Source organism: Barbus barbus (assembly GCF_936440315.1).
Source record: "Barbus barbus genome assembly, chromosome: 7".
Lineage (NCBI taxonomy): Eukaryota > Metazoa > Chordata > Actinopteri > Cypriniformes > Cyprinidae > Barbus > Barbus barbus.
In genome coordinates, this window is record NC_136735.1 from 17,083,967 (window position 1) to 17,106,570 (window position 22,604).

The following is a 22,604-nucleotide window of genomic DNA, read 5'->3' on the forward strand; positions in this document are numbered from 1 at the left end:
AGGGTTCTCAACAAAGTATTAAAAATGAACATTATATTTATGATTATATTTGAAGAGTTCAGATGCAAAAGCCTCTAAATGCCTTCTGAAATTTTTATCTAAAATGAGCATTTTTCTCACGCTCCTATTTTTAGGTTCAGTAATTTCACTTCTATGGCAATGAATAGGTCCTTTTCTATGCAATTAAAGTGAAGTAACTGAACATAAATATAGGAGCCTGATAAAAATGCTCATTTTAAAAGAAAATTTCAGATGGCACTTAGAGGCTTTTAGGATTGTAAAAAATTTTTTTACAATTTTTAATACAGGATTGTAAAAAAAAAAAAAACAGTAACAGCAATAAAATGAGTAAAAAGAACAACTTAGCAATTAGGTATAGGGAAAATAATTAAAAGACAGCTAAATAAAGCATTTGGAATTAATGAAACAATGCAAACTATTAACTAAACTTAGTGTATGATTACACGACAGCAATGTACTAAAAATAGAAAAGTTTTTCCTTTGTGGTTTCGCATATAGACAACATCACAATGATTACTGTTCACACAGATCTGTAAAAACGACTAAAAATATGGTATTATGCATGTCAGCCTAGTTGGTGACGTCGCTTTGTAAAGAAACACTAATCACCTGTCCACATAACAAGTAGTTTACTCAGAGACAAGAATGGTATTGTTTTAAAAAAAAAAAACTTGCCCTTTGAAACCAATTTTCAAAACCAGTTTGCGTTAGAAAATGAAAAAAAAAAACCCATCTCTCTCATATAGCTGTCTGTCTAAACCATCAGCTAGGTTTTTTTCCCCCCATTGCTTTTCCTTCATCTTTAGTATGTTTAATTTTGTTTGACTGAAAGAATGAATGAATGCATGTCCAAAGGAATTCCAAGAGAACAAACAGAGTGTCCTCCAGCTAAAAAGCACTGACCATCTGCTGTCTCCTCCATAGCATATGTCTCCGGTCTGGCAGAGAGAGACAAAGTATTCCACTGAATTATTACAAGATGGAGAAGAGACCCAGAGATATTGTTTTTTAAACTCTGAAAATGAGTTTGGAAGCATCCCTTGCCTATCATTTATCTTTTCTTTGTCTTCTGGAAAGGGAAGTTGTACTTTAGTTCCACATTACATGTGGAAAACACCTTTTGCATGAAATGTGCAGTGTAATGTGTTCACAGGATTCCGCCTGTTATGCACATGCTTGCATGGTAATCTTTTCTTGACCACATAAAACTAGACTTACCAAATATACGGGTAACTCTGGCCTTTAGTGTGACCATGATAGCAAAGCAAGCTGTTTTTACTTCTGTTTAGAAGTACTTTAAGATCTATTTTCGTTAAAACAGAGGGAAGGGCTTTTGTGTGTTTTGAGGAACAGATGAAATGTCATCATGGTTTGCCACTTGTGTAAGTGGAACGCTCAAAGAAGGAAGCACAAGTTTAAAGTGTGAAAAGTATATCTGCTCTAAAGTTGCATGCAACAACATTGAATTATTAAGTACACTGGAAATGAATGTACTAAATCCTTTCGTCTGTACTGCTTTCCCAGCTAACAAAATTATAAGAATGTTTTGCTAGCATCCCCAATAAGTTACACAAATGTTTTGAATGTTCTCAGAATGTTCAAAACATACAGTTTTTAAAATATTTAAAAAACATTTTTCTTGGCTATGCAAACATTATGGAAAACATAAAGGGAACATTCCGTTTGATCATTTTACAAACATTGTGGGAACATTTGAATTTCCCTGAAGCAAGCAGTACATACAAACATTTAAAGAACCTTACACAAACATATTTCATGGATGAAATAATGTTTATGTGCTTTTGAGAGCATTATTAAAAATCAGATAACTGTGAAAAGAATCAAATGTTCTATTAAGGTTTGGAGGAATATTCAAAAAAATTGTCGTTCATAAATTTGAAGGATCCTCGCCAGATCATTAGTCAAAGTTCCGAGAACATTCCCTGTTAGCTGGGTTCACTCATTAACACTGACACACACACACTTTCAGAGTCAAAGTGAGGGCTCTTTGTTTTCTGTTCAGCGTATTTTTGCTGGTTATCTGCTTTCTCTCTTCCTCTTGATACAACTTCCTCTAGAGAGAGAATTTGTTCCTGTCTCTGTGATACTGACACTCTCCAGGTGGCCCAGCATTGTCAGTCATATACTATACGTAACACCTGACAGTTCTAAAAGCATGTTTACGTGTACTATGATGTTCAAACCACTGATATTTGCATATTTTGATTCTATCTACGTAACATTATAAAGAGAAAGTGCCCTTCATATGGTTTGTGTATGTGTAGTCACAGGACTGCTGGCAGACACAGGCCTAGTTCCTGTTCTCTGTCTCCTAGGAGTCCATCTGTTTCCTCAGGCCAGACAGCGTCTCTTCTCCATTCACATCTCCTTTTGGAGCCTTCGCCCACTAACCCAGCCCTTGAACCATCACCATGTGTTTAGTTGGTGCACACCACAGTTTCTGAGCTTTATATCTTTATGTTGTTATTTTACACGATCTGTGACAGGATATCAACTGTGGTCTAGGTTTGCAGCAGCTACAGTTATACAATAACTACACACAGCTTGTTTGGCATGCAAATTTCATGTGGGACACATTTAGTTAGAAATCTGTCAAAAAATATTTGACAGTATATGTGTATTATAGAGTGTGCAACTCAAAGCACAATATGATGCAGCAGTATTTAGAGTTCCCATCCAAATATGTCTTTCATTATAAGTTTATTATGTGTGTAAAGCTGACAGACATCTTGGCTAAGAAGAAAAAAAATACATAGGAGTGCAAATACAAATTATCATCTCAGAAATGTCAATGTTCAGTAAAAAGCAGAGGGGAGAGTAGTATATATTCACTCGTTATGGAACAGCTTGCTATTTTAATACTGGGATGATATTTTATTTTTTGTCTCTGTTGTGTCTGTTGAGCTTCTGGATGTACTCTTAGAAGAAAAAAAAAATCAGGAATGTAATGAACTTTTAATATGACAAAAAGTGGTAGTCTATAAAGGTTCATTTGATTTCAGAAAGTTCCTCCAGCTTCCTCCAGCCCAAACCTACTGTATTTAAAACTGAAAATTGCTATCAGCGGTTGTTTGAATTCTGGGAACAGACGACAAATTTTGGAGATCTGCTATTATTAACTTATTACTTATACACAAAATATGCACAAAACTTCTGCTCAGCGACTGACAGTGTTTACATGTTGATATTGTGAAAAAACTACACATTCGTGGCGCATAAGGAATGGAAAGGTGAGTGTCCGAGAAATGTGTGTCCGAGAAACAGTTCCCAAAAGTGAGTCCACTTCAATCCCTGCAAAAAACGTACTCGGTGTAACTCGTCCAGATTTTGTCCTCGTTGGGGTCGTTACTCGAGTACGCGCAGGTGCCAGTGGAGCTGCACGCAACCATGTGGAAGCCCACCTCCGCCAGCCTGTCAAAGGCTTGCTCCAGGAAATTATACTTGAGGTAATACCGAGAAGTGTATCTCTCTGGGGGTCTGTCGGGATCTCTGCTCTCGTTCAGAGTCTCCCCGAAAACTTCCTTGGCGAGGGATGTTTTTCCGCACACGGTGATTCTCGCCACCCTTCGAAATTTGGCGTCCTGTTGGATGTCTCGCCCTATGGTATAGGAGCCCCTGTACCCGATGGTTATGTAGCCGCTTTTCCTCGCGTCCAGAGACGGAGAGCGAGGGCCGGTGCTGGTGATGCTGGTGCTGGCGAGCGCAGCCTCCTCTGGGTCGCTCTGGCACACCTCCTCGCTGATGGAGTTCTCCTTACTGACCGCCGGTCTCAGGCGCTTTGCCAGCTCTTGAAGTTGGAAATATTCTGCCTCTTTAAGAAGGCTAGCCTTCTCCTTGAAGTAATCGGGCAAAACCAGAGTCTGGTCCCGCAAGTAATCCAAAATATATCTGAACAGAAAACCGTCCCTGTCCAAAAAGTAGCGTCCTTTGCTGTCGGTGGTAAGTTCCGCGGGTTTTTTCTGACTGAACATGGTCCAAAGTAAAGAATTGGGCACGGAGAGTAAAGTTGAGTGGCGCGTAACGTAAACTTGCCCCCCGACATTGAGCTCAATAATCTCGGGAAATCGCTGGGAAGGTTCCGTGCGACTCTCCATCTCTGCACAGCTGCGCGAGACCTCCGGTGCAATCACGGGACTGAAGGAGAGTGGAAAGAAATATTTCAGCTTTGTTTATGTAGGCTAAACAGAGTTACGTAGGAGGACGAATCTGACGGCTGTATTAACTCTTTACTACCACGCCGTAAAACACGAAATTCACTGTGATTTGCTTAAAACCCGTGCATTATCTGATTGCTGGGAATGTTCTTAATTGAACAATTTTGCTATTTTTTCAGAGCATACTGGATTAACCTATATTTTGCAGCTGTCAATCTACCGAATTCTTTTAGGATGATTTCAGATTTTATTTTTATTTATTTATTTTTTACTCTTTGGTGTCCCCTTTTTCGCACACATGTTGTCATTTGTGTGCAAATTGAGGATTCTTGTTATCCAGTATGATTCGAAGAGGTTCCAAAGATCAAGGAATGTTCCAATGGAAGCATTTTTAAAGTGGATTCCATATGACTGACGCAACAAATGTATTATTTTGATTGCTCACAAAGAAATATTGCAGAATCTAATTTATTTTTCTTTTAAAGTGTCCTTGTTACAGTGTAATTATACAACATTACTATAGGTTAGGGTTAAGGTAAGTTGTAATTATGCATAATGTATTGTTATTAGGCTACTTTAATAAGTACATGCAACATGACAAGGATACTGTAAAATATGTAACCAATAAAATTCTGGTAACATTTTATTTTAAGGTGTCCTTGTTACACGTTACATGTTATTATTGTAATAACAATAAATTATGCATAATTACATGCAAGTAACCCTAAGACAAACCCTAACCATATAGTAAGTGCATGTAGTTAATTAATATTACTCAGTACATAAATGTATAATTACACTGTTAAGGCCAATTCACACCACACAGACAAAGGCCAACAAACTCCAACAAACAAGTTGGCCGTTGGATTTAGAATCTTATGGAAAATAACTGTCATGTTCACACTGCACCAACAGACACTGACCAACTCTATATCTATGTCCAGTCTGGTGAAACCCAACTCCAACCAACGCCAACAGGGGTAACACACTGATCCAGCAAACTCCAACAGACTAGTTTGTTGGCGTTTGTCTGTGCGGTGTGAATTGGCCTTAACAAGGACACCTTAAAATAAAAGTGTAACCAAATTCCTTAATACAGAGGTGTAACACAAATTCCTTAAGGCAACACTTACTTAATACACTTGTATTAAAGGTGTTGCCTTAATGTGAGTTTGAAGACGAGTATAGTCTATAAAAGTTGCATTTTCATTAAAGGGGACTTAACACACAGTTTCACCCAATCTCATGTTAATCTTGAGTACATAGAGTAGTACTGCATCCTTCATATCTCCAAAAAGTGTTTAGTCTTATCATATTAATAAAAGAAAGATACAGCTTTACGATTCTCTCCGGAAAAAGCCGAGCTCATGGAGGCGTGCCTTGTAGGCGGAGCTAAAGAGTGACGAGCACTTGCGCCGATCACCAACAAAACACAAACATTTGATGCCGTTTCACTTACCATCTGCAGTTCTGAATCATGACCGGGAGCTTTTATAGCTGGGACGGCTCCATCTTTCAGTATTAAACGATGTGCAATTCAAGCGAACTGGGCCTTGTTTATAATACGTTTGTCAACAAACACACTTGAGAAACTCCCCCAGGAAAAACAAACTGCATCCACTGTTCATGTAATGGCGGGTTCTTTTAGGAAGCTGAACAAGGTTATCTTTCCCTTACAACCAAAACCACTCTTCTTTAGAGACCTTGCGCGCTCTGGCTCTGGTCGATGCGTGCACAGGCGCGTTCTTCCGGAAGAAATGCCCATATAAGGAGTTCCACCGTCCTTTACGTCAGCAAGAACCACGATTGAAGAAAACTATCCGAAACTTGTACAAACCGGGAAGTGAGATTTTTGGCACAGAAATACTCTGTTATACGTCCATTTAAAAAAAAAAAAAAAAAAAAAAAAAACTTTGTCCATGCTTGGCATGAGAATCTAACTCTTTAACAGTGTAAACAACTCTGAATGCATGAAACATTGTACCCCTCCTTTAAATATTCACTGACGACTGAACCAGTGAAATTTGCCTAGCTGTAGATCAAAGCACAAAGGTTTATTTTATTATATAGCTATATTTTTTCTTTGCCCTGTGGATGTATGGAACATTTGTGCATACATACATTGCATACCTGTAACCTTTTATTTACTTTATGCAAAACGTCTAGATAATGGAAACACACAGCTCAATGTCTATGACAGCAAAGCTTCTAGCGACATCTGGTGGGCAACGAGGAGAAGCAGTTCTTGGAATGTGTTTACCTCTGCATCCGAAATTGAAGCTGCTGGATTAAGCATCTCGCTGGATTCTCGGTCAGTAATAGACATGTAATAATAGTAGTAATTTCATAAATAGTAAACAAACAAAAAAAAAAAAATAGAAAGTTATAACTCTGCAATGCTAACAGTCATTAGAAATAATCTGAGCTCCATTTATAAGATCAACAGTGTACTGTACACCCTTGGTGCAGTAGGGGGAGCTCCCTACATAAAAATCCCAAATAGTCAATTTTTCCATTGGGTTCGACAGCTTGTTTTTTATAGACAGTTTTTTTTTTTTTTTTTTGATTCTCTGGGATTATTAAATGCAGTACTGACTTTGAAACGTATTCTACCAAATTAACGCTATAATAACACTTAATAATCCCAAATGCTTTTTCATAGAGGGAAATGTAACTGTCTAAAAGTGAAAAATTAGGCTTACATTAGACACTTACATACATATCAAAATTACAGTTAACCCTTCAGAACAACAAAAACAAAGCACACTAGATTCTCAGAATTCTCAGATTCAGGAAGTGCAACACATATGCTAGATAGCCATAGTCTCCTGAAAGCAAAACATTTTATAAACAAAATGCAAAACGCTGTCTAGAGAACAGTCCACACATCATTGACTCCTAAAGAAGCTCTTCGTAAATTTCCCAGAAGGCCCATTCAGTGTGCTGGAGTGTGGGAATAGTTCTCCATCATCAGACCACTGAGACACACTTACGATTTTGGGCAGATGGGAAACCGCTCTTTATTTATAAAGCATTTCCTTCATCTCAGTTTGCTACAGTTCATGCCTTCAAGCAAAACTGAGAGAAAAACTAGGCCTAAATATTTAGACAAATTTGCATTTTACACGCAAGGGTAAACTATTACAAGAATAGAAAGAAAACAACCGGTGCTCTGGCTTTTTAAATGATCTGTTATACTATCCTCTCCATTTTCATTTTCTACCAAACCATTGGAAGAATATCTCAAAATAGCAGAATATGTTCTTCCTCTCAGTAACAACTATCAAAACAAATGGAGATTTCAGAGCATATTATTAAGCAATTCTGACTTGCTGCAGTGGCTTTTATTTGTTTATTTATCTATTTATTTGACATTCATCTCATGGCTCATGTAGCTAAGGAAAAACAGTGCAAGTTCACCCCCTTGTGGCTGATGTGGTATTGCTATGCACGTCAACAACTGATCCTAAATACACCGTAGGCTACAGTACATTTAGCTACATTTATGTACTTGACAGACTTGTGCAAACACATCATTGCTCACTTGTCGATCTCTTTTGATTCAGCTCAGCAATTCTGAGACCACTCTGTGTCAGAATTTAACCACTGACGGTTAAAAATAGAGCATGCAACCCTGATATGTCGGAAGAAAGCACACTTCATTTGACAGCTGCCTTCATCTCGGCTATGCATGATGTCATTCTGCTGAGATTGACACAGGAGTGGAGTAGTTTCATGATACATGTTAGCAGGGCATCTGTGTGAGAGTTGCAGTATTGATCCCATGTCTTTCTGTCTATTAGGAAAGGTCAGGCACTGTTTGGAGAATCAGATAATTGGGCATCAGTGTAGATGAATATCACAGTGATGTTTTTTGTTCATTGGATGGTGTCCGTTAAAGTGGATAGACTGAGCATGTAGCACTTAAACTTTAAATTTCCTTCTGTTACGCCTCCACATCATTTCCTGTATTGAAGTGGAGGAAAAAAAGCCATTTAGTGAGTCGGAAATAATGAAGGTCATCTACAGATTAGCTATTTGTTTTAGTGGTACATTACTCATATTGTTAAATAACCTGAGTTTGGTGGCAGACCTTAATATTCATAATTTTAACAGCTAAAGCCTGATGCTCAGATATTTTGGCTATAATTATTCATGCATTGAGTTCTGATGTTATAATATTGACACAAGTGTTGTCTTTTTTTAAAGAAAGTCTGTATCCTGAAGTGTTATATATAATATATATAATTAGGGCAATTTATCAAACGAGCTGCAAGACTCCTATACTGTTTTCTAATTGATTTCATTTCTCAGCAGCTGGTTTGTTCCATACACACTGACAGCCTCATTTGTAAACATAATGATAAGTCAATGAATCACCTTCTACCAGTCTGGCTTTTCATATAAAGTCTAGTCAATGACAGTTTATGGAGTTAATTTGGACTGAAACAATGAAAAACGAAAGGAACACAATGATTTTAGAGCCATATAATATTTTGACAATAAAATGTAATATAGTTCAGAAGTATTTTATCAATAGTTAGTAATAATAATAATAATAATAGGAAAAAGATGCTATTAATGCATGCCATTAATGTAATATTTTAATCTTAACAAAGAATTTTACGAATAGAAATCAGACGTCTTTCATCAATAGCTATTAAAGAAGATTCATAGATTTTCTTGAGTATAATATTTGTTGTTTCAGGAATATAATTAAATCAAGTCTTTCATCAATAGCTATTAAATAAATTAATAATTAAAAAAGCTACAGTAGACTAATTATACTTATTATAGCTATTATTTTAACCATAATTATTATTGCAATTTTATTTATGATAATAAATGTTTTATAATAGCTATTTTACAATGTAGTTAATTAATATAACTAATTACTATAATTATATGCTATTATATTGCAATGCTATTTTTCTAACATTGTTCTGTTTTATAATTCACTTAAGTGTATACACCCAATTTATGGGTTATGATGTGAAGATATTAGTGTAGAAGCTCAAATCACTAGATTTCATGTGTGCTTTCATGTGTGTTTTAAATCAAATATTCACATTGTTTGTTATGATCCTTGAAAATAAATTGTACAGAAGGCTCACTGCTCAGCAGCAACCAATTGTAGATCAACAATGCAGTCCTTTAAAAACTCACAGAATGCCCTCTTCCTCTAAACTGTCTATCAAATGCTTTTGTCAGGTGGCACATTGGACTGCGGGCTGAATTTTAATGTAGCTCTTTGCCCTGATATATCAACATGTCAGTCTTCCCCTCTCCGCTCGTCATGGTTTGTTTTTCCCAGTCAAACCCTTGTCATTTAAATGCAAAAAATCCCATAAATTTGTTTGTGATTTCCTGTCTAGCTCTGTCATGCATAAGCAACCACTTGCTGGAGTCGTGGTGTGTTTCTTCTGGTTTTTAGACAAAAAACAGTCATGATGTTTGCATGTTCGATGCTCATGTTCCATATTTTGTCGCAGTTTTGTGTCCTAATGTCTATTCTATTCTATTCTATTCTATTCTATTCTATTCTATTCTATTCTATTGTGTTCTGACAGTGTCTGAAGCCATAAAATACTGAGAAGGGCTCAGCTGGACGTACCCTGATTTTATAGCGCAGATTTAAATATGTTCGCCAGGCCAGTTTGCTTGTGTAAAATATCATCCTTATATTCTATCCTCATAAAGCAGAGGGCAGCATTGATGCATGCTTGTCAAATGAAGCCTCACTACACAGAAGACACTGAAGTTCAGTAAAGCCCTTTGAATTACAGCTCGCTCAGTTACAAATATCATCCTACTATTTCACACTGACAGTGTATTCAACCTTTATTGTTGGCTTTAAGTCCTATTGACCTCTGCCCTTTGAGAAAAGAGCCTTTTTCCCCTGATGTCTGCCACTTGGAGATGCCTGTTAATTTCAGCACAGAGTGTCTCCTTCAGGATGCGATCCAGTCTTATGTGTTACTGGAGACATATGAAAGTCTAATCAGTCTTGACATTTTCAGTTCTTTATCTGTCTTTCCTCTTCTGCATCTCCTCTGTCTGTCTTCCGTGGTGGCGTGGAGGTAAATGAGTCCTCATTAAATCAGGGTGTGTGTGTGTGTGTACGTATTTGTGTTTTGGTTGGGCTAAGTTATGCCTACCATTTAGTTTTGCTTCGGCTGGTTGAGAGCACAGCATAAAAGAAGAGAATGTAATTTGATGTATAGTCTCGTAACTAATAGGCAAGTATACCCTGAGACAGGTTCTCAAAGAAAAGCAAATATAAATGTGCTTTCATTAGCACAAACTGTCAGATTTGAGAAAAGGTGCAAGAAAGTCCCCTATGAAGCTTAAAATATTTATTTAAAGCGTTGGTTGTTTTCCTGCAGTATTTTATAGGTGGTATTTTCATACCTTCCTTCTTTCGCTCTCTGGGAGATGTTAGTCACGCTACATTAACTTCCATCACTTCTCATGAGAGTCTTGGCATTTTAGAGTCTAAACTGCTGAAGCAACACAGTGATTTAAACAAAAACAGCAGAAACCCTATATTGTCAGTCCTCTGTCGTGTGTCATGTGTTTCCGTCTCTTGTGTCCATATTTGGTTTGTTTCCTGTCCTTGCTTAATGTGATCATTAGTTTATTCTTGTCCAGCTGTGTTTGTCTCATTATCTATGATTATCCCTTGTATTTAAGTCCTGTCTGTTCTGTTAGATTTCATCTGGTCTACTCGTTACTCCCCGGTGTTCCTGTCTGTGTCAGCCTTGCCTCGTCTTGCCCTGCCTTGTTTGAATTCATTAAAGACCTTTATTTTGAGTTTACTCCTCGTCTGCGTGTTCCTGTATCCTCCTCGTGTGTGCACCGTTACATATATACTGTAGATTTTTAATGCTTTAAAAATGACCTTTATGGAATAAAAAACTAAAAAAATAAAAAACTAAACCAGATTGATCATCGTTTTGCTGTGGAACCCTAAATGAAACATTTAAAATATATTTCCAGATGTATGTTTATATATATTTCAGACGAATACATTAATAAAATTTACATAAATATATTTTCAATACGTTTTAGTTACTTATATTTACTTGTATTAATTTAATCATTTTTAAAAATATATATTTTCAATCTAAATGCAATTAATTGGCAGAAATATGTTTAAATGTATTTCTTATTTTCCAAATATATATATTTAACATTTAAAATGTATTTTCTTGCATCGCAAAGTACATATTGTAAATTGCCACTGGACATATAATATTATGTAAAATACATTTACAAAAAAAAACAAAAAAAACAAAATGTGTATATATATATATATATATATATATATATATATATATATATATATATATATATATATATATATATATACACATTTTGTTTTTTTTGGCCACAACAAATATTTTATGTATTATTTTGCCCTATGGTTTAGCGGTGAGCAAAATGTCTTCTGTGTCCATTACAATACAATGAAAGTGAATGGTAACCCAGGACTGCTCAAAAAGGTACTATAAAAGTATTGCATATTTCTTTCTAAAGTCGGTAACACTTTTATTTTGATAGTCCACTTTAGACATTCTACTAACAGTAAGTAACTTTCAAACATGTCAACTAGCAGTCATTAGAGTATTAGTAGAGTGTCTGCTTAATATCTTCTAAAAATTTATTTTGATGGGTCTATGAGACTATGAGAAACTTTGCAAGTTTGTCAACTTATTCTTCTAACCCTAAACCTACCCTACTGAGAGTTAGTAGACATGTAGTTGCAAATGAATGAGAATTAGTTGACATGTAGTTGACATGTAATTACAAAGATACTTATATTTAGTAGAATGTCTCAAGTGGACTATCAAAATAAAGTGTAACCCTAAAGTCAAAAGGAACACTTAATAAGATACAGTTATAGTTGCAAAATGTTGCAAGCAAAAAATAGCCATTTTGTCAATAACAGTAAGTGATGTTTAAAGCACATCTCACATAGAAATCACATCTCTCTTTCAATGCAGCAAATCCAATATGAGCCCACTGAACCCAAAATCTGAGTGAGGAAAGCGTTCGCCTTTACACAAAATGGGAACACATGCAAAAATGCTCTCATGCAGGTTTGACAACAAAAAAAAATTCATCTCATTGTGTCTCTCCTAGCTGATAATAATGTACCAAATGTCAATATGTGCATATTCAGATTGCATGACTTTGGGAGGATTTTCAATGAATAATGACTCAAAGTTCACTTCATCAAACACAGTGATCATATCTCTTCAGAAGACTTGGAACATAGTATATGAATCATACTTTTATGATACGTTTATGGTGTTTGTTGTCACTTTTTCTTTTGCCATTGACTGCTCAAGGTTACCATTCACTTTCATTGTGTTAAAAAGAGCAGCATGCACATCCTGCCTAACATTATCCAAGTAAAGGATGTTAGTTTTGGGGTGAACTATCCCTTTAAATAAACAGTTTCTGATTGTGTGTCTTACTTTAGATGTCTTGAAATCCTTTCTCTCTTGTAGAACAGGGGCCATCAAAATGAGACTGATGGTAATGAGAGGTGCATTGGAGTATTTGAGCTATATTTAGATGTCATTCCTCATGCCCAAGGGAGCTGAGGGGAGTAGATTGTTGGACGACACACTCGTTGTGTACAGAAATTCTGTCTGAAATCAAAGATGTTACCAATTTAATTAAAGCTGTACCCTATATGACAACTAATTAAATTTGGAAGATGTTAAACTCACATCAGATTCTTTGACAACCGGATATTTTTCAGACTTTTCAGACCTATGTGTTATACCAGGGTTTCCCAAAAAGGGCTTTGTGAGTCGATGAAACTCTAATGATTAATGAATTATCATATTATCAAGTCAAAGGCTGCAATTTAATTCAATAATGGTATAGATTTGTATTTCATTATTATAATTATTAATTTTTAATTAATTTTACAGTACAATTGTAATTATACAGTAATGTATTTTATATACATTTTTATAATTAGTTAAAACAACAACAATATTTATTATTATTATAACTTAATTATACAATATAAACAATAACAATAATTTTAACAATTACAATAAAATTTAATACTATTTATTAAATAATAACAACAACAATAATAATAATAATAATTAGTAGCAGTGTTTAATAAATAATATCATCATCAGAGAATTTTGCAAATGTGCTATTAAAGGACCAAAAAAAAACAAAAACCAAGAAAACCCCCCCCCGTAAAGCTGCCTTGAAACAGTGTATTGTGAAAAGCTATACAAATCATTTAAATTACAGTAAATATGAAAATATGATGACTATATACATGTTGTTGTTAATATGCATACATCATATGTCTAACGTTCCAAAAGAATAAATGCTTAAACAATTTATCTTATGTATTATTTCAACCTATCGTGACTTTTAGTATATTTGAACCCTGACCTCCTGCTTCCTCCATCTTTTCCCATGCCCACTGTCTTCATTCTCGTAGGCATTCTTAATGGTTGGGCTGTTCACCTTCTCTCAGGGTTACAGCTGAACCCCTTCACTTTTCAATCAGTGCTAATGGATCTGCTGGCCTGAGTACAGCTCAGTAAAAAGCTTCTGTACACACATATGCAAGTTCATACACACCCCGCAACGCTTTCTCTGCCCCGAGAGAGTGGCCTAGCATGCCAATGAAGGGAAATAACCCTAAGGATGTTCTCATTAAGTGTTCTCAGTGCGTCATATCCACTACTACTGAAAAACTTCAAGGTGCACTAGCCATTTTAGAAATAAGTGTTGGTGGTTGTAAATATTATGGAAGCCTGTCTTGTGTCTTTTGAGTATAAGTGCAAATCACTGGTAAAAGCCCTTGTCTTGTTCTAAAGAGGTCAAAGTTTGGAGCATTCAGACAGCACAAAAGCTTCATGTTTGACTGGAATATGTTCAGATGGCCCTCCCTCTCCCGTCTGAGTGATACGCGACAGAGTGTTGAATAGCAGCACATGGATTCTGCTTGTTGCCTTTAGGGGCTTTCTTTGTGTTCCCAGCACAGGGATCTCACAAGAGTAGGGCAAGGACTCTTCTGAGATCTTGTGCTGCTACTATTGAATTAAGCTGTGTGTGTGTGTGTGTGTGTGTGTGTGTGTGTGTGTGTGCGTGTGTGCGTGCGTATGCACATAAGCAAGAGGAAGTACTGGCTTCGCAGGACTTTTTGTCTTGTGGCTTGTGAAAGGGAATATAAGATAAGAGATGAATGCTCAGTACCGGTGTTATCTAAGAGACATGATGGTTGTATATCAATTCATATTTACATTTACATTTAGCAGACACTTTTATCCAAAGCAACTTACAAATGAGGACAATAGAAGCAATATATAACATCTTATATATTATAAATATATATTATCTTATAACATGGTAATAAAATAATCCAGCTGTAAATCATTAATTCTACCTCAAATCCAAAGTTTGACCAGCTTTTATAGATGCGCATTTTATAGATGCGCATAACCAATAAAGTGCATATGTTAATAACAAAAATTTTTTTGTCAATGACTTTTTGTTTGCTTGTGCAATACAAGTAGTTTGTCATGATCTTTTATTATTATTTCCTTTAGAATATAAAAAATATAAAACTTATGCATAATAATAATAATAATAACCCATAATACATGTAGAAATCAAAACAAAACAAGCAAGAGTGAGCCTACATTATGCATATACACTTAACACAAATATGTAATATCAAATATCTAATCAGCCAATCACATGCCAGCAATTAAATGCACTTAGGAATGTAGACATGGTCAAGATGATCTGCTGAAGTTCAAACTGAGCATCAGAATGGGGAAGAAAGGTGATTTAGGGGATTTTGAACATGGTATGTTTGTTGGTGTCAGACAGGCTGCTCTGAGCATTTCACAGACTGCTGGGAATTTCACATGCCACCATGTGTAGGATTTACAAGGCAGTTCTGAAAGCCAAGAGGTCCAACCTGGTACTAGCAAGATGTTCCTAATAAAGTGGCTGGTGAGTGTATATATATTTGTGTGTGTGTGTATATATATATATATATATATATATATATATATATATATATATATATATATATATATATATATATATATTTTCACGTGTATTCAATGTGGAATAAAAATTTGTCCTTAATTACAGTAATTAAATGATTTTCCTATTGGGTACACTCTTATGGCCAAAATGTGTGCTTTTTTTGGGCCTCATTTATAAAATGTTGCACAGAAAACATCCTAAATTTGATCTTACAATCATCTCTCAAATATGCAGAACAGCTTACATTTCCAAAAACCTGCAGGACTCGAACAAGAAAAAGTGCGTAGTCTGCTCAGACCCTGACGTGACGCTAAGCACTTTTCAACGTTAAAGGCAGTTTTTACAAATATGAGTGTTGGCATGGATTTAATCAAATCTGTGCAAGTGAGGCCCTATATGATTTTCTGTGCATCAATGACCTATTGTGACCTACAATAAGAGGTGTGCTTGGCTGACGTTTAATCAGACAAACTAATAGTGTCATTAATAAAGAGCTTAACTAGAGAATTTTGATAAATCAGGTTCATTCAGCTACTAAATGGCTCTTTATAGATCTCGTGTCAGATTGTGTTTCTCTGAGGCCATAGCTGAGCATTGTGGAATTGGCCCTGTCTCATTCCTCTGCCATGTACTGCAGGGACTGCACTGTGCTGTATGTGTCACACGCTGCAATTATTGGCTTTGCTAAAGGGGATGAGATAAAGGCCCACTCATATAATCTAGAACCACTGAGACTTACTGAGAGAAATAAGAGCCGGTGGAGTGCGGGTGTGTATTTGTGTGTGTACTCACGTGCCTTTATGTTCGTCTGTCTAACTTGCTCTATATTTCTATCTTTCTAAATTAGTCCCTCTCTCCGTTATCCCTTCATCCCTTTATCCCCCTTTCTTTCTTTGTTTTCCCTCCCTCCCCTCCGCCCTCTTCTCTCTCTTTGGCTGCCTCCATTTTTCAATTAGATGTCCAGCAATTACATTATAGAGGCCATCACTTAAGGAACACATAAATAGTCCTGAGTCGCCCTGCTGGCTGAGAGTAAAAGAAAGAGATGAGATAATATACTTTTACGTCAGAGATGGAAGGAATCTGCTACATCATAAAAATCTGGGTTGTTATCACTTTATGCACTTAAATAAGAATTAAATGCAAAAACAAATAAACTGAAATTAATTATATTCTACCTAAAAACTGAAAAACAAACAAATAAATAAATTGCACACTTATTTCACTGTCTTGTGGTCCAAAACAAAGAAACTCCATGAATCTGTCATTTTAGTAGAGTTTAGTCAGAACAGATTTCATATGTAATCTAATAAAATGATATTTAATTTAACAAAAGATGACAGTATAAACATGCAGTTTATGCGCAAAAGAAGCTGTATTGTTTTAAACTTTTAGCTCATCCAAAATTTAAAATGATTTACTTACCCTCATTTTGTTCCAGATATGTTTGACTTTCTTGTGTGGAAAAGATATCTAGAAAAATATCTTGAAAAGTGCTTTTATTACTATGGCAGCCCATAGAACCACTTGTAGGAAAGTTATGAAATTTGGCACAAAGATAGAAGACAGTCTCAATATTAATCAGCCAGGACAGTCTCTAACTCTCTCTAGCACCAACAGGCCAAATTTGCACTCATATTTCTGCTAATAATTTTTTGAGTCGAATACATACCAAAATTTACATTTCTACGGTCAAGATTTTTCACAGTTCAAAACTGTGAAAAATTTACTTTTTCTAACTCGTCCTAGATGGTTTGTCCAATTTTCATCAAAATTGGCTTTGATAATCTTCAGAGCATTCTGGGAAAAAAGATATGAAAAGCTTTTTGATATGCCAAACCATTTTCATAAAGCATGTTAACAAATTTAACGAAGTTTGTGTAAAAATGGACATGAGGCTATATCTCCGCAACAAATGACCAAACTTGGAGTGTGCTATAACAAGCATGAGTAGTTTCACACAGTGCCACCTACTTGTCTCTAGATATAAAAATGTACATTTCTGCTTGTAACTTCTGAACAACTGACATGAAATAAGATTAGAAATGGCGTACCGAATCAAAGAATACCTCATTTTTTCTATGTCATCCTTTTCAGACCTCGCCCATTTTGAGTTCTGTAGTAAATTGCTGTATCAACAAATGTCTTTATTAGGGGTCTCCAACCCTGTTCCTGGAGAGCTACCATACAGCAGAGTTCAGATTCAACCCTAATACACATTAACCAATTAATCAAGTTGTTCATGGCTATTTAATTACAGACAGGTGTGTTGAAGCAGGGTTGGAACTTGATGCTCCCTTCACGTGCTATTGGAACTATTGTACATACGAGTTAATTGGACGTGAATGCCCTCCCCTAGTCTTATTTACAACTGGGAAACTCTGAGATACCTGATACCTGAGTTTCTGAGTTGGACGAGCCATACATTTTTAAATATGGCAGAGGAGAGAAACATAGTAGTAGCACTGTAAAGTTTTATTTGTTTTTCTCACAACATCTACATTGCTTTCTCCTACCATTACAGTCATGTACATTAACGTATGTTAATAACCATTTAATGCATATTATATGTATTGAACATTGAACATGTGTTGAGTGTTTATAATGGCATGATACATTTTATTCAAAACCTTTTGGATATTGACTAAATGTCCTCTAATCTATACCTTTTTGCTTTAATAAAAATTGCCAAAGAAACAGGCAAGAATGAATAGGCTGTCCACCATGATTTCTGTTCTTTCCAACAACAAAGCACCTGAATACAATAAAATCATGATTACGACGTCAGAAGTGGGAAGTAGGAAGTTTCACGTGAAGGCAGCATGAGTCTGCAGGACAACTGTTATTAAATGTCTTCATACCTCTTGTCCCTTATTATTATTATTGTTATCCATACACTGAAAATCAGTAGTGTCCAATGCTGCAGTGTCCAATATTGCATATTATTTTGTTGTTTTAATGTCCTGTTGTAATTTTACAATATTTATGTTTTTCCACATTAGAGATTTCTTTAGAAAGTCATTTTCAGTGTTGTGCCAGTAAGACTTTGAACAGACGTTGTGGCTGACAGTGGAAATAAAGAGTTTTGGGACGTTGCCTCAGGGTTTGTGGTTTGTGAAAGAGTCTTTTTTTGTTGTTGTTGTTTTATGTAACACAAGTCATGTGCGACAGTTCCATGTGATTGTCAGCTGGGAGGATTGCAGAGAAAAGCTTAGAAACTGTCTCATCAGAAAGTCAGTGGAAGAGGTTGTGGCAGGTTTTTATCATACAACAGTTTGGTCGGCAGAGATTTGAGAGACAGAGAGACATGGAGGAAGAGAGGGGAAGTATAAGTCAATAAAGTGATCCCTGAGGAGTGATACATTTTAATGCCTGTATTTCTCCTCTGGGTCCTTTAAATTCATAGCTTTTCTTTCAGATATTGATATTTCAAAACAATCACATATATTAGCTTTTTAGGGACATCAACCTGTCTGAATTGATCTGAAAGCACCAGCTAAGTGACCAAGACTATTGGAAAGCTAACGCTAGAGATTGACTTTCCAAAAGCAAACCCACTTGCCAAATTTAGGCTTTTTTTAAATGGTGGAGTATACGGCCAGCAGGACATGGAGCAGATGCTTCTACTGCTGACAGCCATGTCTGATACTGATGTGCCCTCAGGGTCGCTTGTTCTAGTCGCCTCATGTCAAAAACAGAGGTTTCTTGTCACCACAGATGACTTTGCTGTCGGAAACGAGCAGAAGGATGTTTGGTCTGCGGGAATAGGACGCACCCGTGCAAAACTGATAAAAAGCATGTGATATGATGAAACACCACATTTCATTAGTGAAACTTGGATCATAACAGGTGTTTCTAACACGTTTCATTGATTTACGTTCCTGACAAATTTTCTGATTTTCCAAACGTTGGTACCAAGAAATATCAACACCTGCTCCCAATTACACATAAATAGTGTATAAAACATCCAAACGTATAAATAATAATAATAATAAAAAAAAATGCTGAAATAATTGAAAACAACAGCACAGTTTCCTTTATATTATGATGAATTACTGTTATTCTGAGCACCGACAGTATTTGTCTTAACACCATGATTGAATAATTTTTGTGATGCAAACGGCCAATAAGTATTATTTTTTTTTGCTTTTTATTGTCACTTAGATACAAAATTCTTTGGTTACACTTTATTGTATGTTGTACTTGTTACAATATAATTACACAAATTAGTAATATTAATTAACATATACCCGCTATAGGGTTTGGTTTAGGGTTAGTTGCTAGTAATAATGCATAATTTACTGTTATTACTATGTAACATGTAATAATGACAGTTTAAAAAAGTGGCCAAATCTATGATTTTTACTTAAATAAAAAAATATAGTACATTTTCTTTTGTTACAAAGAAAACAAATGTTTAGGAAAGTCAAAAAGTAAGTGATTCTTTGCTAATATTTCACCTCATATGTAGACTTATCTTTCTCATTACATTATACCTGCTGTCTTCTGGTAAAGCCCAAAACTATATTTCCCAGCATGCCCAATTATTCCCTCAGGTTTAATGAGAGCCAATCTAATTACACCTGCCTCCTTCAATAGGCAGATGATTTCTTGATAGATACATGAAGACTCTGCCATTAAGAGAGGTACAGCTGAGGCTGCAGAGGAGGCATGCCCAAAGATAGTCTTCTACAGTACACTGGGGACCATGTAGCCACTTAACGAAGAATAGAAATAAAAGGAAATTCTCACTGGTGCAGTTGGGGTTTTTGAAGCTTTGTATTTTGAGGTTGTTTTCTCATTCATTTAAGTAGTACTAATAAAAGACTACATGATCTATATCCGTTGCTGATTTACACTAAAGGAAATTGTTCAAATAAATAATGACGGGCGTGATGAACGCTGCCTGCTATAGCTTCCGTCACAGGCTGCGCTCCTAACCGTTGTTGTGGGAGATTTGATCGATTGAACCATGAGAGAGGACAAATGTCCCTCACTTAGGCTGATTCAATTAGATGCACCATATTTCAGCTGAGATTCTTGAACCTCAAGCATTTCATTACTGATTTGTGAGCAGAGACGTGATCACCAAGAAAACTAGAGACCGCCCACATATGAAGAAAGCTAAAACGAACATCTCGGACGAGCATCGACAACTAAATTGCTAACCATGAAAGCTGTCCAAACCGTGAGTAAATTGTCGGTGAGGTTTTTTCCAGACACCTTAGATGGCCGCAGATGCTTCCTCAGTTGGAAGGATAAAAATGGCTTGACTTTTGGCAAAGCTAAGAGTACCGCCCCATTGCGGTGATTATTAATCACCACAAGTGCTCTTCGCTGTTCTTTTGTGAATGGGATCTCTGGCATATCGAGCCGCAAACGATGTAATGGGATTAAATTTTGGACAGCAAGAACAAAATGGAGGACAAGCTCGGGACATGGTTGGGTGGGGCAAGAACAGCGTCATCACACCACCCCCAAGACATTGACGCAGTCTATGAAAATACGCATAAGATGCCCGGCCCAACCCCCATCTTCACTTCTCTCCGCCTTTTTCACCCAACTACCCCTGCCCCGCCCCACTGAGACCAGCAGAGCACTTAATGTAAATAACGCACTGGCTATTTTTAGAGTGCTGTCTCTCAACTGTGACATTGGAAGTTGAAGAGAGTTAACGTCATAAATTGTCACGTTTTCAGACACGCGCTTGTTCGTAACAGCTGCAGTCTGCAGATCATTTGGGGTTGCGAAATGGCGTAAGACTTAGAAAATGAGTTTGCTATCAGAAACGAGAACAAAAAGATCAACACACTTTGTGGAGTTTTATGAATTTAAACAAAATGGAAAACGCTTAATTGCTTACAGTTTTTGTGGAAAGTATTATTTTCGAATAATACACAACTACGAAAGTCTTAACAATAAAATTTATTATCTTTGATTAATCCTATGTTTAATCTGTAGGCCACAATTAATAAATAAATATAGATTTGTGTAGCTAGCTCCAACTCGTTCAAATAAATATGTATATATACAGAACGGTAAAGTGACACTTTACATTTTAGTGGAATACTGGACAATTATATTCATTGGAATATAAATACACACATCACACACATTTCTGTATCGCTAAAGCCAACAAAATAACACAGCAGCTGGCTCATCCTGAAACCAGGTACAATGACTTCTTTTGACATACTTATGACTTTGCAAATCACAAAAAATAACAGCACAGACCCCGGGAGGTTTGTTACATCTGGTAAATCATTTGCAGCTACATTCATTTTCAAGTACCGTACAACAAAGTGACGAACCGGGTTTGCATACTGTCCAATCACCCCAATCTAATCAATGTAGCTAGTTAAGGCGATTACAAGATTATATACTGTATATTTTCCATGTTCTTTGTTTTCCTTCTTAATATTGCACTATGAACATGAAAAAGATATTTGCCACATGTGCACTTATGTCACAGTTGTTAAAGGTAGATGGGAAGCACATCACTTGTTATATAATTACATGTTTATGAAACAGTTTATAATCGTTTAGCTACATTAGATTTTTATGATAGGACGATAGGATAATCTGCACTAATATCTATCATGGGAGTTTGACGTAAGTAATGGCATGACACATGAACTTACACCTATTATTTATTAATGTATAGCTATAATTGGATATATTATAATCACCGTGTTACGTTTTCTTTTTTCTTTTTCAAATCTGGACTGTTATTTGTCCAGGTTTAGGATATTAAATGGATAATTCACAGAGAAATGGACATACTGTCATCATTTATGTTTGACTTGATGTTTCAACTGCTTTTTTTGTCCATGCAATGAAAGTCAATAAGGTCCAAGAGAACACTGAAGTCTATTGACTTTGACTGTATGGAAGAAAAAAAGAGAATTTTTTTCTATGTTCTACAGAAGAAATTAAGTCATCCAGGTTGACCTTTTTTAATATGATTATTTCCCAAGGATTATCACAGTATTATTTCCCAAGGATTATCACAGTATCTCAACATTTTCTTTAGAAGGGATAGGAGAGTCACTCAGGGTTTGTACATACCGACAGGAGTCGAAGAGCTTCTCAGCGTAATTAACACCATCAAAACAGTTTTTTTCCTAATATTACTCAAACCACCCAAATCACTGCTGTTTTCTTCTCTCTTTGCCATTTTCAGTGAGTTTCAGTTGCTGTCCCATTCCCATCTTGAAAGTGATGGAAATTCCAGAGAAGGAGTGTAGAGTGAATTAACTATGTAATTAAAATATGATATTTCTTTACTTATTGGGTGAAGCCTTGTCCTTCACATTATGGAACCAATAGTGAGTCTTCTCAAGATTGAACATAGGATAT

At 36.0% G+C, this 22,604-nt stretch overlaps 1 protein-coding gene across 1 annotated transcript; it reads right to left on the reverse strand.

Annotated features, from left to right (window-relative positions):
- Positions 1–2,729: 2,729 nt before the first annotated feature.
- Positions 2,730–5,932, reverse strand: LOC306872522 (BTB/POZ domain-containing protein KCTD12-like). The gene is made up of 2 exons (XM_079421126.1): positions 5,656–5,932; positions 2,730–4,176 (listed from the first exon to the last, which is right to left on the reverse strand). Exons 1-2 carry the CDS (start codon positions 5,673–5,675, stop codon positions 3,327–3,329), a joined length of 870 nt encoding a protein of 289 aa, XP_079277252.1. The 5' UTR covers positions 5,676–5,932; the 3' UTR covers positions 2,730–3,326.
- Between the last annotated feature and the right edge of the window lie 16,672 nt (positions 5,933–22,604).